A 17,929-nucleotide genomic window follows, 5' to 3' on the forward strand; every position below is an offset into this window, starting at 1 on the left:
CAGCACGGGGACTTCACAAAAGACACGGCCGAATCGTGCATCTCCAAGCGGGCGTGGTGATTCCTCGCTCCCCGCGGAGGCTAAACGAACCCTTCTAGGATTGCCACTGTCCCTGCACTCCCGCTCTTTTTCCCCTACAACCGCGTGGTCTGACTGCTAAGGCGAACTCTCCTTCCCAGGCAGCTGCGCGAGGCCCGGGAACTACAACTCCCAGCGTTCCCCGCGGCGGGGCGGTGTCGAGTCGGAACTACGAAAGCGAGGCGAGGAAACCCTCCTCCCGGGGCATTCCGGGGCTGGGCAGCTGCGGGGCTGCGGAAGCGGCTGGCCCAGGTTTGCGGATCGCAGGCGCCAATCGGGGTTTTGCACAAGGCCAGCTCTGGAGCCGCCGGCATGCTGCGTCCCAAGGCTTTGACCCAGGTGCTAAGCCAAGCCAACACCGGCGGCGTCCAGAGCACCCTGTGAGTGCGCACCTTTTCGGGCGAGACCCGGAGCCGAGCGGCGCGCGCCCCTGCGAGGGAGGAGGGAGGTCTGGGACACCGTCCTGCGCTGGGCCCTCCCGAGAAGGCAGGCCCGGGGCTGGGGCCACCTCCCCGGACTCACCCGAGCTGGATCCTACACGACAGGCTCGAGTTGGGAGGGGGAAGCAGGTTGGACGCCCCGGGCTGGACACAGCGATGACCCTCCTGCCCGCCCCTCCGCAGGCTGCTGAATAACGAAGGGTCACTCTTGGCCTACTCCGGTTACGGGGACACGGATGCCCGGGTCACCGCGGCCATCGCCAGCAACATCTGGGCCGCCTACGACCGGAATGGCAACCAGGCGTTCAATGAAGACAACCTTAAATTCATCCTCATGGACTGCATGGTAGGGAGAGGGGTGCCTTGGGGGGCCCCCTGTCCCTCTGCTTGGAGGGGCAGGGACTGGATCTGCAGAAGCCCCTGACTGTAGGCAGTGAGCATGTTGGTAACAGGCAAGGCTCCAAACGTCAGGGGGTGCCTAGGATGGGCAGACTGAGGTTCTCGGCCACTTACCGCTTCTGAACTCTGGGGTAAGTCATGAACCTTTCTAAGGTGCTGACATAGTAAACCTCCGTGAAAGTCAATGGAGGGGCTGAGTGGATAAGCTGTCCCCAGAACCATATAGGGTTCCCCAGACATCACCAGAAGTGATCCCTGAGCTTCCTTGGGTGTGACCCAAAAATAACATTTTAGGAGCTTGAGAGATACTACACAGTTGGGGCATTTGCTTTGTATGTGGCCAACCCTAGTTTAACTGCAGCACTGCATAGGATTCCCCTGAAAATAGAGCTAAGAGAAGCCCTGAGTTCCACTGAGTGGCCCAACACCCCAGTGGCCCCCCCAAAAAAGAAAAACACCTTTTGGGGCCAGAAAGGTGCTCATAGGTAGAGCACATGCCCAGTGTGTGTGAGGCCCTGGCTTTGGTCCCTGCCACCACATGCCCCTACCATCATCACTGTACTGAGCTCTGAGCACTGCTGGGTGTGGCCCAAAAACAAAATGCTTGTAGCCTTTTGCACGATTGCTGTGCTTTTCCCCTGATTTCTATCTTTTTATTTTTTATTTGTTTTTCTGAGGCAGGTGCACACCCAGTCGTACTCAGGGATTGCTTTTGGTGGAGCTCTGAGGACCCTATACTGTGCCAGGGCTCCAACCTAGGACCTCTTAAGACAGGTGCCTTAACCCCTGTATTATCTCTCTAGGCCCCACAGCCCTCAGTTTCTAAGTCCTGGGGGTTAAAACTGCAATTTAAGAGCCAGAGAGATAGGATAGCCAGTATGGCATTTGCCTCACACAGCTGACCCCACTTTGATCCCTGGTATCTCATAGGATCCTCTGAACCCCACCAGGTGTGATCCCTGAACACAGCCGGGTATGGCCCCAAAACAAAAACTAAAAGTTGTAGTTTGCAGGGCCAGGGAGAAATATTTGCACATAGGGCACTTGCCTTGCACACGGCTGAACTTTGTCCAGTCCCCAGCCGCCCATATAGTCCCCTGAGCCCTTCCAGGAGTGATCTCTGCGCTCAAGAGCCAGGAGTAAGTTCGGAACACTGACAGTGTTGCCCTCCCACAAAAAAAAAAAAAAGAAGAAAATTGCAATTCGAAAAAAACATCTCCGTGAGAATAGAGAAACAAGCTGGCATAATGCTTTCAAGCCCTTTATATACGTTTGAGGTGAGTCCATATTCCCGGTATCGCCCACTTGGGCAGCCCTTTGCCCGTACACAACTGTGTATTCCTAGCAGCTTCCCCAGCGGTAAGCGGTTCTAGGGACACCTCTTACTCAAAGGTGCTTGTCAGCAGGTAGCTGTCTGAGGCTGAGCCTGGGCTCCGGGCCCTGGCCAGAGCAACCCCCTCACTAGCACAGTCCTGACCTGGATGGCAGGGATAGTCCTTCTAGGGGGACCCCGGTGGCCCAGCAGGGCATCACATCCAGGGTTTCCCCCCACCAGGAAGGCCGCGTAGCCATCACGCGTGTGGCGAACCTTCTGCTGTGCATGTACGCCAAGGAGACAGTTGGCTTCGGGATGCTCAAGGCCAAGGTATGTCCAGGCCCTGTAGTGCAGCCCTTGGGCCCCTTGTCCTGCTCCCACACGTCTATGCTGCCAACCCTGCCACCTCCCGGGGTTGCGTTTGTGTCGCAGAGCCCCTGTCTGGAGCAGACGAGTGCTGGGGGTGCCCGGTGGGCTTCCTCCTGCAGTGGGATCCCTCCTGTGCCAGCCCAGGGGTGAGACACTTTCTTCCGAACCCTTCTCGCAGGCTCAAGCTTTGGTGCAGTACCTGGAGGAGCCACTGACCCAGGTAGCAGCTTCGTGACGGACATCAAGGAAGTGGGAACAAAGCGGAGAAGTGATCCCTGGGAACCTTCCTGGACATTGCAGGGTGGGGGCAACGTGGGGCTTTTGTTTTTGTTCGAGAGGAAATTCAGGAGCCGGAATGATAGCACAGCAGGTGGAGCACTTGCCTTGCATACAGCTGACCTGGATCGATCCCCGGTATCCCATATGGCCTCCCGAGCAGAACTAGGAGTAACCCCTACGCATCGCTGGTGCGGCCCGAAAACCAAAATAATTAGTTAATTAATAATTAATAAAAGAAGTCCAAATTCCGTCTTTGGTAATGATTGCTCTTTGGGGTGGGAGAAACCGCTTGGTACGAGCCTGTGGCCAGCTTCTTCGCCTGACCTGCTCGGACCCTCTCTGCCACAGACCCCTCTGCCGCCTCGCAATAGCCCAATGGGCTTTCATGCCACAGATTCAGCCTCCCTTTGGCCCTGTCACTCAGAACAAAATGCTGCCTCCCCCACCTGGTTGGCAAAGCCCTAGAGGAGACACAGCAGGACCAGGGACTAGAGGGGCTGCAGTGAACAAAGAATTTGGAGGTAGAGATGCATTGGGTGGGCTTCCATGTGCAGAGCAGGCCTGTGGGGGCAGATAGATGCACTGCAGAAGGCCAGACTCCTGGGCTTCTAGAACTTTCCGGATCTTTGGCTGTCCTTACGAAGAGCCCTGCTGTTTTTCTGGGCTTGGGGACTTTCTTCCTTCAAATAAACTTCTTCGCCAAGCACGTAGCAGGGTGTATGGGCATCTGGTTTCCATCCCTGCCACCAAGATCGTACATTAGAAACGGCCCCAAGCAGCAAATCGAGTTCCTTTTCTGCTTACACTCTCATAATAACAGAGTAGAGCCTGGGGGTTCGTTACCCTTCTACATCAATTGAGGCCCCTGCTATGGAGGGGGTCCAATTTGTGTTCTGCTGGATCTTCACAAGCTCCCACTGACCCTCTGCGTGTGCATGTGTGAAGGGGGAGGCGTGGGTCTGAACCCAGGGCCTGCTCCATGTGAGACGAGTTCTGGGGGTGCCCAAGGGAGTACAGTGAGGAATGGGGGAGGCACTGGCCTTGTGTGCCGCTGACCGGGCATGACTCCCTGACACTGTATATTGTCCCCTGAGTCCTGCCAAGAGCGAGCCCTGAGCACTGTCTGGGGTACCATACCTTACCACCTGCCAGATAAAAAAGGCAGGTTTGGGGGAGAAAGGAGAAACCCAGGGAACTTGAGAGCTAGAACAGCGTGTAGGGTGTTTGCCTTGCACACGATTGACCCATGCTCAATCCCTGGCATCCCTGCTCAGAGACCCCCAAGCCCTGCCAGGAGTAAGCCTTGAGCACTGCCCTGTACGGCTCAAAGAAAAAAAAAAAAAGAACCCTACACTCGGGCCTCCCGTCCTTCCCACTCGAACTCTACGGCTTTGCCAAGGTCTCTCCACCAGCCTTAGAGCAGGTCTGGGTGGGACCCAGCCCCTGCCCCTGTGCCCTCAGAAAGGAGACTCAATTGCAGGGACTCAGGTGGCAGGTCCCAGCTCCACCCAGGCAGAGTGAGTGCCCGCCCCAGGCCTGGGTTCTCAGGAGGGGCAGAAGCTGCAGGATGCCCCCTCCAGAGTGTGTGCCCACGACTCCAGCCTGGCCTCTGCAGTCCTGTTGCTGAGTGCCCAAAGGTGCTAGAGGACAAACAGGAGGCCCAGTGGTTCTCTGCTCCCCCTCCCGCAGGCTGCCCCCCCTTAAAAGCACCAGGAGCCTCCTCACCCCTCCCTGCGCCCCCCCCCCACCCCACCCATGGCCCCCGCGGCTACCCTGGAGTCAGCGCCCAGGTGCTCAGGAACCCAGCAGGGAGCGACACCCAACCTGTCGGACCTGTCTGACGTCAGCGTCTCCACCCCCCTGGGCCCCAGGTCTCCAGCCACCCGCTCTTCCTGCTCTCGGCTTCCGTCCTCCCGGGCGGCCACTCCGGAGCACCCCACAGTCCAGTGGAGCTGCCCAGGCCCTCCCTGGCCTGCAGTGCCTCGCCTCACTGGCTGTGGCAGTTTCCCTGCCCTCAATGAGAGGAGGAACGGCTCCAGGCCTCTGCAGAGGAGCCGAGGGCCCAGGGCTTTGACCCAACGCGCAGACCGGACCCCTTTGCCCCCCACCGTTGACCCTGAGCTCTCATGCGGAGCCAAGATGGGGAACAGAGCCGAAGAGGATTATAACTTCGTCTTCAAGGGTGAGTTGGAGCCCATGAAGAAAGGTGGCGGTTGGGGTGGGGCAGGAGGTGCCCAGAGAGGGCTGGGCAGAGCCAGCAAGGGTTTCCTCCTGCCTGGCTGTGGATTTTCAACAGTCTTTAAGCAGAACCGTCCCGTTCCCACCCCCCTCCCCCCGACTACAGGACTGGACCCCACCCCTCCAGCCCAGAAAGTCAGCTGCAGAGTAGGGGCGGGCCGGGGTTGGGGGGTTGAGGGGTGGAGAGCCAGGCCTGGGGCTGCCTGTGGAATGCCCGTGAGCTGCTCAGGAGTGCGGGAGTTGTCAGCCCAAGAGTTGAAGCCCCCAGGTCTGCAGGGGCACCCCACCCACGGGGTGAGGAGGAGAGTGTATTTCTGAGTTTGTGTTCAGGCTGGTTCCTCCTATCCCAGATTCAGGGGCATGGAAATGCGGATCAGGGGCTAATGGACTCTGGAGGAGTCCTGGGGCTCCCTGCACTGTCTGCCCCTTGGCTTTTCCTGCACCCCAGGTCGAGGCACTGGGTTCAACTTGGCTGCCCAGGAGTGTCCCTGTGGCTTTATCTCAGCCCCTGTGATCCCTGCTCTTGTGTCCACAAGCCCCCACGCCTCCTGCAGGGTGGGGCCGACTCAGGAGCCTGAGTCTGTGCACCCACCGCGCCCTTCGCCCGGCCGGGGCAACCTGTACTTCTCCCAGGAGGGGCGAATGTAAGTGTCACAGGGTGTGGCCATGAGCCACTAGTCACTCCCAGCGCCGGTGGCACATCCATCCACTAGCACCGAGTCACCACGACCACCCCCATAAATTCCCTCTGACGAGGTGCGGCCCCGAGCCAGGACTCAGCCCCAGCACCTGCTTGGCCTTGCAGGAGGTGCTGAGAAACTTGGGGTGAGAGACTGGGGATGTCTGCAGCAGGGCAGGGGACAGGACAGGACAGACTATGCGGAGGGAGTCCAGACCAGGGCACTCTGTGATCCCCGCACTCCCATCCAGTGGGCCTGGCCTTGGGCATGGACTCCCCCAGCTGATAAGCAGCTGAGCAGACCCTAAAGCTGGGGTGCCAGGGGAGTGGCCCCTTTCAGGTGGATCCCACCACGACAGCTGGTACCTAGAGTGAGTCCCCTCCTTCTCCCACATGCCTCAGGTTCCTTGTCTGCAGGAGGGGGGGCAGGGGTGCTGCCCTTGAGGCATGTGGGGTTCACCTGCATGGACCTCTGCCCAGCCTGGAGGGTGGTCACAGCCACCCACAGCAGTGTGAGTGGAGAGACTAGGAGATGGGGAGAGGGGGAGAGGTCACTATTCAGGGCCAAGTGACAGGACAGAGGGAAAGGCACTGGCCTTGCACACAGCTGGCCCCAGTTGATTTGGTCCCCAGCTTTGCGAAGGGTCCTCTGAGCCCCTCCAGGAATGATCCCTGAACACGGAATTAGGAGTCAGCCCTAAACACTGCTAGGTGTGGTGAAAAAAAAATCCAAACTAAACTAAAAACAAACAAACCCCAAAAATCTTAGGCCCGCAGCTGACTCCCAAGTATAGCATTGAAAGGCCAGAGTAATAGTACGAGGGTAGGGCCCCTGCATGTGGCCAGCTCAGGTTGAATCCCCAGCCTTCCAAATAGTCCCTGGAGCACTGCCAGGAGTGACTCCTGAGTGCAGAGTCAGGAGCAACCCTGAGCATTGCTAGATGTGGCCCCAAAACAAAAACAAACGCGAAGCCTGGCTCTGAGCCCCCTGACAGGACCTAAGGCTGTGTCACTAGAAGGGTGAGAATGGTGTCAGGGAGGGACTGGAAGCATTCTTCCCTCCCAGATGCCCTGTCACACTTTTGCTCCCCAGGCCAACAGCGCCCCAAACCTCCCACACACCCTCAGAACTCTTCTGAACATGTTCCCAGGCTCTATTCCATAAGTGTATACCCCCATAAGTGTGTACCCCCATAAGTGTATATTGCCGTAAGTGTGTACTCCTGTAAGTGTATCTCCATAAGTCTGTAAACCCACAAGTGTGTACCCCATAAGTGTGTATCCCCATAAGTATGTACTTCTGACTTCCTACCATCCTTGTGTGTCCATGCTCACATAAGCCCATGACACAATTAGTCCAGAATTGACACAGATCAAGAGAAACACGGGGAAGGCACTGGCCTAGCACCACATGAGTGTCCCCCAAGCCCTACCTGAAGGGATCCCTGAGCATAGCTGAGTGTCACCCCAAACCAAAACCTCTTATTCCAACAAGAGGAAGGGGCTGAGGGTCTGGAGTGATGGCACAGCGGGTAGGGCGTTTGCCTTCCCAACATCCCATATGGTCCCCTGAGCACCGCCAGCAGTAATTCCTGAGTGCAGAGCCAGGAGTAACTCCTGTGCATTGCTGGGTATGACCCAAAAAGCAAAAATAAAAAAGAGGAAGGGGCTGAGTCTGCCCTCGTGTCCCAGAGACACGAGAACTCCATGCTCCTTGGCCCATTTCCAACTCTTTTGTTCTTTTTGCTGCTGTTTTGGTTGGGGAGACACATCTGGCAGTGCTCAGGTCTTCCTCCTGGCTCTGTCTCTACTCAGGGATCACCCCATGTGGGGGCCTTTGAGGACCAGATAGGGTGGGATCGAACGCAGGTTGGCTGTGCGCAAGGCAAACACCCTCTCACCTATACCATCTCTCCTGCCTGGCTTCCAAGTCTAGGTCCTTCTGGGGACAGGGCTCCTGGCCCCATGCTCCAAACTCAGGCCCCCTTTTCAAGGGGACAGAGCTTGCCAACTCAGGGAGCCAGGGGCTTTCTGTCTGAGCTCAGCTCAGCGGTTCATCTCTCCACCCCACAGTGGTGCTGATCGGCGAGTCGGGCGTGGGGAAGACCAACCTGCTCTCCCGGTTCACGCGCAACGAGTTCAGCCACGACAGCCGCACCACCATCGGCGTGGAGTTCTCCACCCGCACGGTCATGCTGGGCACCGCCGCGGTGAAGGCGCAGATCTGGGACACAGCGGGCCTGGAGCGCTACCGTGCCATCACCTCTGCGTGAGCTGCAGGCTGGGGGCGGCAAGGGTGGGTGGGGGAACCAAGGAACTCCTCAGGAGGGGAGGAGCTGGCAGGAGGCAAGGACACAGGAGAGATGTGATGACAGCGGGTGTTGTGAGCATGTCAGCAGTGACGCAACACCAACCCTCTGCTCTGTGTCCAAAACACAAACACAGTGCTTTTCTCTGGGGGCGGGGGCCACACACTGCAGTGCTCAGGGATCACTCTGGGTAGGGCTTAGGGGACCATATGGGGTGCCAGGTCAGGGATCAAATCTGGGTCAGCTGCATGCAAGGCATGTAAGACCTTGTAAGTGAACTACCCACTGTCTTGTCTTTTGGTCCAAGACACAGCTTTTAATTTAGTTTTAAAATTGTATTTAGTGGTCAGAATGACAGTACAGCAGGTAGAGCGTTTGTCTTACATGCTACCAACACAGTAGCATGATCCCCAGCATCTCATCTGGGCCCAGAGCATCACTGTCACTGTCACTGTCACTATCACTGTCCTCCCGTTGTTCATCAATTTCCTCGAGCAGGCCCAGTAACGTCTCCATTGTGACAATTGTTACTGTGTTTGGCATATCGAATACTGGTAGCTTGCCAGGCTTTGCCGTGCGGACGAGATACTCTCAGTTGCTTGCCGGACTCTCCTAGAGGGGTGGAGGAATTGAACTCGGGTAGGCCTTGCAAGTGTCTATCGCTCCAGTCCATCAGCAGGAATAATTCGTGAGTTGCAGAGCCAAGAGTAACCCCTGACAATCACCAGGTGTGACCCCAAAATCCAAAATAAATACACAAATAAATAAAAATAAATTTTTAAAAATTGTATTTATTAGTGGAGTTCATGCCCAATTCAATCAGCCTAATCAGTGGCTGAATAAATAGCAGTACTCCTACATAAAAAAGAAATTGTATTTATTCATTTTAGAGTCATGCCCAGCAGTATTCAGGGCTTACTTCTGGCTCTGCACTCAGGGATCACTCCTAGTAGTTGGGGGGGGGGACTATATGGGATGCCAGGGATGGAACTCAGGTCAGAGTGATAGTACAGAGTGATAGTGGGGGGAATCCCTGGTATCCCCAAGCCTTCCAGGACAGGTCTCTGAGCACAGAACCAGGAGTAGACCCTGAGACCTCTAAGTGTATGTGTGCGTGTGTATGTTTATATGTGGGCATATACATAAACACACATATTATATATACATATTTTTTAATTCCAATGATTTTATTTATTTATTTATTTATTTAGCTTTTTGGGTACACCCAGCGTTGCACAGGGGTTACTCCTGGCTCTGCACTCAGGAATCACTCCTGACGGTGCTCAGGGGACCATATGGGATGCTGGGAATCGAACCCAGGTCGGCCACGTGCAAGGCAAACGCCTTACCCGCTGTGCTATCGCTCCAGCCCCAAATTCCAATGATTTTATTTTTTGAGGGTTGGACTTGGGGCAAGTCCAACCTAGCCGGGCTCAGTACTTACTTCTGGCTTTGTGCTCAGGGCTTTACTACAGGCCGGGGTTCGGGGGGACCCAATGGGTTCCAAGGATTGAACCAAGGTTGGCCACATGCGAGGCAAGCGCCTTCCCCTGGTCCATCTCTCCAGTGCCACTGTTGTGTTGTGTTTTGTTTTGTTTTGAGAGCCATTCCTGACTGACCAGGAGTTGCTCCTGGAGGTGGCCTGCAGTGCTCGGGATCCAGCCCCTGGCCTCAGGGCACATATCCAACTGACTGAGTGTCCCCTGGTCCCACACGCACTTTGCAGTGCATGTTACATGGAATCTTTAAAAGGCCACAGGAGAGCCTGGGGATGTCAAGGGCCGTGATGCTGCCCATAGCCAGCTGGGTTCAGGGCTCCATGTGGTCACGTGGTACTGAGCATTACCAGGAGCAACCCAGCCCACAACACTGCACTGGGAGAGACCCGCCCCCGCCCCCCCCCCCCCCCCCCCCCCCCCCCCCCCCCCGACAGTGAGTGGGTGTGTGGGGAGTGGAGCAAAAAAATCAAAGGTAGGATCTTGGTAAAGCTCAAAGGGCTGAGCACAGGCTTTGCAAATGGAAACCCTGGCTTTGATGCTGGCACCACATGGTGGTCCTTACCCTCAGTATGCCAGGGGTGAGTGACCCCCAAGCACTGCCAAGCCAGAAGTAGCCCTCTACATGGCTGGATGTGATCCCAAAACTCCCCAAAACCCAATAAACAAAGAGGGGCTGGAGAGACAGGGCAGCCGGTAGGGCACTTGCCTTGCCAGCAGCTAATCTGAGTTTCATCTCTGGTACCTCACATCGTTCCCTGAACCCTGGAGCCAGGAGTAAGCCCTGAGGCTGCCAGCTGTAGCCCCCAAAACAAAATCAAACAAACAAAAAAAAATCCACGGGGTCAGTGATAGTACAGCGGATAGGGCACTTGCCTTCCATGGGGCCAATGCAGGTTCAATCCCTGGCATCCCATATGGTCCTTTGAGCACCACCAGAAGAGATTTTTCTTTTCTTTTCTTTTCTTTTCTTTTTTGGGTCACACCTGACTCTACTTGGGGGTTACTCCTGGCTCTGCACTCAGGAATTACTCCTGGCAGTGCTCAGGGGTCCATATGGGATACCAGGGATCAAAAACAAGTTGGCCACATGCAAGGCAAATACCCTCCCCGTTGTACTATCGTTCTGGCCCCTGAGCACCACAGTTGGTGGCCCCAAAAACAAAACAAAAAAATAGAATAAAAGCCCAAAATGCCACAGGAGTGAGGGGCCAATCCCTGTTTCACCCAAGCAGTGAGGGTCCTGGGCAGGACAGCTTGGGGGTCGGCATCCCTCGGGAAGGCACCCTCTCCCGTCTCCCCTTTCAGTCTTGGGAGGGAGGCCTTCTGCCCACGGGGCTGCCACATCCCTGCTCTTTTCTGTGAACTTATCCATCAAATGGGAACCCCTGACCTCTGGCTGGGGGTGTTGACTGCATACAGATGCCATGATGAGCGGCAGTCTGAGGTGGGCATCTGGTGGGAGATAGCCCCCCGCCCCGCCCCAGGAATGGCAGGAAGGTCTCAGGAGGCTCCTGCCCAGGCCATCAGCCCAGGGCCCAGGGTGCTGTGGGTGGGAGGCCCAGCCAGCGTCGGGCAGGGGAGCGGAGATTTCTGAGGCAGGGAAGGGTAGAGCAAGCAAGTGTGTCTGTCTAGGGCTGTCTCCTGATCTCTGGCTGTTTTTGTCTGCTTCTGAGCTGCCGAGGCCCACAGGCGGGGCTCGGGGCTCACTCCGGTGCTCCAGAGCCCCCATGGTGCTCCATGAGGCCTGGGCCTTTCACCTGCAGACTGCTGCTCAGCCCATAGCATCACCTCTCTGGGCTCGGCATCTTAGGTGCGTTTGGCTTCAGGGCTGGCTGCAGGGACTCTGACTCAGACTCTGTCTCTGGGCCCCCCTCCCCCACTCCCAGGTACTACCGTGGTGCTGTGGGTGCCCTCCTGGTGTTCGACCTCACCAAGCACCAGACCTATGCTGTGGTGGAGCGCTGGCTGAAGGAGCTATATGACCACGCAGAGGCCACCATTGTCGTCATGCTCGTTGGGAACAAAAGTGACCTCAGCCAGGCCCGGGAGGTGCCCACGGACGAGGCCCGCATGTTTGCTGGTGAGAACCCCCTACCCCAGCTGAGGCCCAGCTGCTGCTTTACCAGCCACGGCTCCCGCCTCCCCATCCCAGTGTCACCCCGGCAGTGTTCAAGGGTCACTCCCTACTCTGTGCTCAAGGAGCACCCCAGGTGGGCTTGGGGGGTCATAGGGCATGTTGGGGATCAAACCGGGTGGGGCTTTGCAAGACAAGTGCCCTACCCGCCATACTAACCTCTGGCCTCACCATCTGGGATTTACAGACAGCAGATGGGCCTGTTAAGGGCTAGTGGTTGGGGGCTGGCTGGGGGGTGGGGCACAGTGGAACCTCAGCTCTCTGCCGGATGCAGGGCTAAAAGCAGGGGGCTGGGGACTACCCAGCCAGGTCTCTATTTATTCTGTTTCTGTTTCCATAAAAGAGGGAGAGAATTGGGACCGGTCTCAGCATGTTTTGTTTTGTTTGGGGGCCACACCCGGCAATGCTCAGGGGTTACTTTGGGCGCTGTACTCAGGAATTACTCCGGGCGGTACTTAGGGGACCATATGGGGTGCCAGGGATAAAACCCAGGTTGGCGGTGTGCAAGGCAGGTGCCTTCCCCGCTGTCCTCTCTCCCTGGCCCCTGACCTCGGCGTTTTTGAGGACTTTATGAGCCACCACAAGCTGTGGGCCGATCTCATGCCAACTGATTGCACGGATGCAGAGCCTCTGTGCTGCCTCTGGCCCCATGCAACTGCATAACCACGCTTCTCTCCTGACCAGAGAACAACGGGCTGCTCTTCCTGGAGACCTCAGCCCTGGACTCCACCAACGTGGAGCTCGCCTTTGAGACCGTCCTCAAAGGTCAGAGCCCTACCTCCCTGGGCACCCTGTTCCCGTCCCCCTACCCTAGGCCTCCCTTCAAACACCAGCCCTCACCTGGACTACTGTCCCCCTCAGCCTCTCTGGGGGTTCCCAGGAGCATCCCGAGTGCCCCCCTAAACCACACTCAGTCTGGAGCCCAGGGGTGGGAGTGGAGGCCACACTGCCCAGGAAGCCGAGTCCGTCCACCCACCGGCCTCAGCAGGACCGCCCCAGTGCTCAGGAAGCCCAACAGTGTGTGTGTGTGTGGGGGGGGGGGAACAATGCGGGTGCATGGGAGGGGACACAAACCTCCTCTGACTGCTCCCTCTTCCCTCAGAGATCTTCACAAAGGTGTCCAAGCAGAGGCAGACCAGTACCCGGACCAACGCCATCACACTAGGCAGCACTCAGGCTGGGCAGGAGGCAGGCCCGGGCGAGAAGAAGGCCTGCTGTATCAGCCTCTGACCCTGGTCAGCACTTACACTGCTGCCCCCATGGGCTTCCTGGGCCCCGCAAGCCCACCCCAGCCCGGGCTCTGTCCCTGCCTCTAGGCTTTCCGAGGCAGGTGGCTGGCCCCACCCCTCCCACGCTAGGGCCTGCCAATAAAGCTATATTTTGTATCGATGCCTGACCATCCCGCGTCCCGTCCCCTTCCACTGCCCCCCCCCGCTCTCCCGAGGGTCCTCTCCTACCCCCTCTGTTCCTCCCTGCCCACCCCATCACCCCCAACTCCCAACTCCCACCGCAAGGCCAGTTGCCTGGGGAGTCCTGTGGTCTGGGGACAGTGCCAAGGGGGAGAGGGGTGCCTGCCCTCCCTGCTGCCAACTCTTAGGGCAGGTGGGAGAGGGAGAACAGCATGGCAGAGGGGGGTGTCTGGAAGGAGAGACAAAGGAGACCATCGAAGGCACCATCTGGTGCCCAGGGCCCTGGTGCCAAGAACTGAGGTCACTCCATTTCCAGGGGTGAGGGGAGGGGGGCCAGGGAGACAGAAGGGAGAATTGGGGGCTACCCTATCTGGGCTCTGGGGAGAGGGCTTTAAACCTGGTAGCTGGCTGGAAAGATTAGACTGCCTGGAAGGTAAAGGCAGCGCGTGTGGCTGATCTGGGTTTGATCCCCAGCACCTGAGCTCCTCCAGGAGTGATCCTGAGCACAGAGTCAGGACTAAATCCTAAGCATGGCCAGTGTGACCCCCCAAAACAAAAACAAAGAAATGAAACCTGGAGGCTGGAAGTCCCACGCCTACCTGATCCCTAAGAAGGGGTGTAGGGATGGACAGAAGCTGAGGGTTTGTTTACCTCAGCTCTGTCCCCTGCCTCTGAGTCCCTGGAGCTGGTCCTTTAGGGCACTTTCCTTGCCTCTAGTTCTCTGCCCAGCACCCCACTGAGGAGATAATGGGGAGAAACAAGATGAGGAGAGACTTTTGGGGGGTCACACCCGGTGGTGCTCAGGGCTTACTCCTGGTTCTGTGCCCTGGTGCCAAGAACTGAGGGGAACCAGGGGAAGGGGACCCTCGGGGTGCTGGGGGTCAAACCCGGGGAGAATGAGATGAAAGAGAGCTGTGGGCTGATAAGACAGCAGGAAATGCATTCATTTGTATGCAGATAACCTGGTTTTGATCCTGGTCTATATTGAGACCCCCAGCTCTGCCCAGAGTGATCCCTGAGCACTGGGCTAGGAGTGTGGGCTCCAAACAAAAAGGGCATTGTGGAAAGCAGACAAGAACCACCCCTTTATTGCAGAGGCACCCAGAATCCCCTGCCTGGGAACCCCCACCTCATCCCCACAGTGGGGTCTCCCCAAACCGGCAGCTCAGCCCCAACCCTCTCATTGACAGAGAAGCGAGAGCCTTAAGTAATAATACTTTTAATAAAATTAAGTTCTTAATAGCACATTTCATACATTAACCCTCCCCCTTCTTGGTTTCTCTGCATTTTGTGCAACATCACTTTGACTTGACAATTTGTGGGTCCATTTGTTTTGTTTCCCGCCTTTGAAATATTTCTCCCGGGTGGATTTCTGTATGTGACTTCACTAGATGCCTCAAATTAAGTCTGACCACAATCCTACTCTACTTTCTACAGCGGAGAGACCGTCCCCCCCTGCCCCGGGCGTCTCCCCCAAAACCCACCCTACCCCACCCGCACGCACCCTCGAGTGGGGAGAGGAGAGCCTCCCCACCCCGACACTACCTTCCCAAACTAGTGGGGTCTCTAGGACAAAAAGAGCAGGGGAACCTGTCCCTAGGTGGGCTGACGAGTCTGTGGGGGAGGGCAGGGTGGGGAGTCATTGGTGTTATGGCACCAGCCAAGGACCTCCTGCACTCCTTCCAGAAGGACCCCTGGAGCCCCCACTGCAAGCTGGGGCTGGTGGGAGGCAAGTGCTTTAAAAAAATAGCTGACTTCTAGCATGGGCAAGCCTGGCTTCCAACCATCCTGAGGGCTGGGGGGACACGTGCCCCCAGCCCAGGGTCCAGCAGACGGCCTATGCTGATCTATGAACACAAGGTGGCAAATTCCGAGGTAGGGCCCCCAGACTCCCTGCCTCCCCTCTTCCCTCGGGGTCCTGTTCTCCCAGGTCTTAGCTTGGCCTGGAGGAGCAGGCGTGTTGGGCTACCAGTACACAGCTTGGCTTTCAGGGGCATGGGGTAAAGGGGCTCAGGTGGCAGTTCCTGCCACCTTGCCACGTTGGACAGCTGACACTGGTTAAGAAGAGGGTAGGGGGACTTCCATCCCCCAGCCCCCACCTGCCCTCAGGACTCAAAGCGCTTGAGAAGTGTGGGTGGGTGTTTGCAGAACCCACTCTGGACCCCACATGGAGCGCACAGATTGAGGGGCCAGGGAGAAACTCCAGCCTCCCAGGAACCCCGAGAAGTAAAGGCTGCCCAACAGAGAGGGATGGCCAGGCCAAGATCCTGGGGCCCAGGTGAGCACCGCCCCAGCACTCTGGAGGGAGGCGCCTTGTCTCAGGGCTTCTGGGGGTCCACCCCAGCAAACTGGTGACCCCCCCTCCTTAACTAGATGCTGCTCCCACCCCAGCCACTTGGCCACTTCCTGCCTCTATTTTCCTTTTTCTTACGACTTTTTATACATTCTACTGGACCCGGGGGCCCACAATGCTACTAAACTTTAAACTATCTGAATATCATCTACTAAGTAACTAGTAATTCTTTCTTTTCTTCTCTAGGATTATAGGAAATAAATTTGAATTATTATTAATAATTATTATTTTGTAGTATTCTTTTCTTTTAAACCCCTCTCGGTTTCTTACTTTTTCTTCTCTTTTTGGTTAAAAAAAAAAAATTTCTCTTCAATCTCATACCTTGGAAGGTTCTAGTCAGTAAACCTGCTGGGGCCTCAGCTCTGGACAACCCCTTCTCATAAGCCCACGGGGAAGGGCCATGAAGGGGGGCACCCGGGATGCTCAGTCCTCAGCTTCTCCCTTTCTCTTTAATCCCTTTCTTTGTTTGCTATGCCAGCTCCCCCAGGGGGCGGGGGAGGGGACGGGGCCCATGGGGTGAAATCCAATCTATTTGCTGGGCCCGAGGGATCAGAAGCCCCTAGCCCCTCCACCATCCATCCCTGGATGTTCCCCCCCAAAAGCAAATGACATTCCTCCCCAAAAAAACGTAGGGGAAAAAAGGAACGTAAACCCGAACATATATTAAAAACACTTTTTTTTTTTAAGATTTAACTCTGAATACAAATGTATTTTTTTCTTCTTCTCTTCCCTACATATATTCTAAACCTTCTAAAGTTTTTTTATTTTTTTAAGGATCACTTTATCATAAAATAAAATATCCTTTTCATATAATAAATTACCTAATAAAAAGTCTTTTTTTTCATATTAGCCCAGGTTCTTTGCTACATTTATACGGTAATAAACGCCTTTATTAAAATAGAATATTAAATTATAAAGAACTGCTTTTTTTTTTTTTGCGATTTTTGTTTTCTCTCCTGTGTTGGTTGCCTATCTCGCTCCCTCTAGTTCTCTCGCGATGACGCATCTTCACGTCAGTTTCTAGGTTTGGCTCAATTGCTCAGGGTGGGATTGGGTTTTGCGAGCCTCTGTAACAGTCTTCTGCCTTTGTGGGTCAGGAGTCGAGGGGAGGGGGCTCCACAGACATGCCTTCTTCCCTCCCATCCCGCCCAGCCCCCCTGGGTGCATGAGGGGCCCGTTTGGTTTGGTTTCTACTGTACACGCTTGGGGAGGGGGCATGGCTCACATTGGCGGGAAGGAGGGAAGTTGTCACAGCTGGGGAGGTGCTTCCCTGGCGAGACCCCCTTCCTCTCCCCTCCCGGGCTGGTGGTCTGGAGGGAAAGGCTAAAGAGAGGGGAGTTCATTCACAACAGGAGGGAGAGGAGGAGACCCCCTCTGGACCCCCATCCCTGCACCCCTCTCCTTCCAGGACAAAGGGGTTGTCCCACCCCATTATATACAAGGATTTCCTGGGACGGCTGCACCCACCACAGGACTCTTGGCCCCCATCCTCTCCCGGCCCGGCCAGCGGAACCAGGAGGGTGAGCAGCGGGCCAGCAGCAGAGGTGGTGCAAGGCCTGTGACAAGCGACTCCCAGAAAAGGTGCTGCCTTGGCACCCCGACGCTGCTCTGCGGGACCCAGTCCCGGGCCACAGTGCCAGACAGACTTCATGATTTGCACGGGGCAGGTCCTCCCCCCTGGAGGAAGGGGGGCACTGAGAGGGGAGGGCACACCTTCAGCCCCCTCCACTGCCCAGGAGCAGTCACACTACCTGGCTCTCCCCTGCCACCACAAGAAAATGCAGCCCAGCAAAGCCGGCTTCCTCAAGATGAAAACAGTGGGGGCGTGACCCTCGCTGCAGCCCAGTCTGGGTCCCTCCCCAATGTGTCACTGAGAACGGGATACATTCCATCAAGAATGGGAGGTGTTTCTTTGGAGGAGTGGGGGAGAGGCCCTCCGGAGACTGGAAGAGAACTCAGGGGTACCATCAACATGTTTCTTCCCCTACTTTTCTCCTCAGGGAGGGGGTCCCCAAAGCTGAGCTGGAAGGAGCAGAAGAGGGGGAGAAGGGAAGAACAAGAGCTAGCCGCTGGGTGTGAAGGCCCCCCAGGGGGAAACCAGGCCCAGGGCAAGGAGGGGAACCCCAGGAAGGAAAGTGGGGGGGGAGGGAAAGGGAAGCTGGAGGGGCAGAGGAGAGAGGGCCCCTCTTCAGACTCCTCGAGCCCAGCTTTGTGGGGACAGATGAGTTCTGAGCCCTTTATTGATTGACCTCCCCTACGCCCTCCAAATCTCTACAAAATTCTGAGAAACCCCCCCCCCCCCTTACACTGCTGGAAGTCCCCAACGGTTCGGGAGGGCGGTTTGGGGGGAGCAGGCACGCTCAAGCGTTATAAGAGACGGGTCAGGCCCGGGAGGTTGGGGGGTGTAAAAGAGCACCTCTGGATACAG

General features: G+C 56.5%; 2 protein-coding genes across 2 annotated transcripts; both read left to right on the forward strand.

Moving 5' to 3' along the window:
- Nucleotides 1-301: 301 nt before the first annotated feature.
- On the forward strand, nt 302-3,097 carry LAMTOR2 (late endosomal/lysosomal adaptor, MAPK and MTOR activator 2). Its single transcript, XM_056122998.1, has 4 exons — nt 302-458; nt 702-864; nt 2,473-2,562; nt 2,780-3,097. The coding sequence occupies exons 1-4, from the start codon at nt 391-393 to the stop codon at nt 2,834-2,836; spliced, it is 378 nt and encodes a 125-aa protein (XP_055978973.1). The 5' UTR covers nt 302-390; the 3' UTR covers nt 2,837-3,097.
- A 1,922-nt stretch (nt 3,098-5,019) lies between these two features.
- RAB25 (RAB25, member RAS oncogene family) lies at nt 5,020-12,969 on the forward strand. Its single transcript, XM_056122996.1, has 5 exons — nt 5,020-5,062; nt 7,871-8,066; nt 11,492-11,685; nt 12,424-12,504; nt 12,842-12,969. The coding sequence occupies exons 1-5, from the start codon at nt 5,020-5,022 to the stop codon at nt 12,967-12,969; spliced, it is 642 nt and encodes a 213-aa protein (XP_055978971.1).
- Nucleotides 12,970-17,929: the final 4,960 nt, after the last annotated feature.

The sequence above is a fragment of the Sorex fumeus genome, unplaced genomic scaffold (assembly GCF_029834395.1).
Source record: "Sorex fumeus unplaced genomic scaffold, SorFum_2.1 ptg000047l, whole genome shotgun sequence".
Taxonomy (NCBI): domain Eukaryota; kingdom Metazoa; phylum Chordata; class Mammalia; order Eulipotyphla; family Soricidae; genus Sorex; species Sorex fumeus.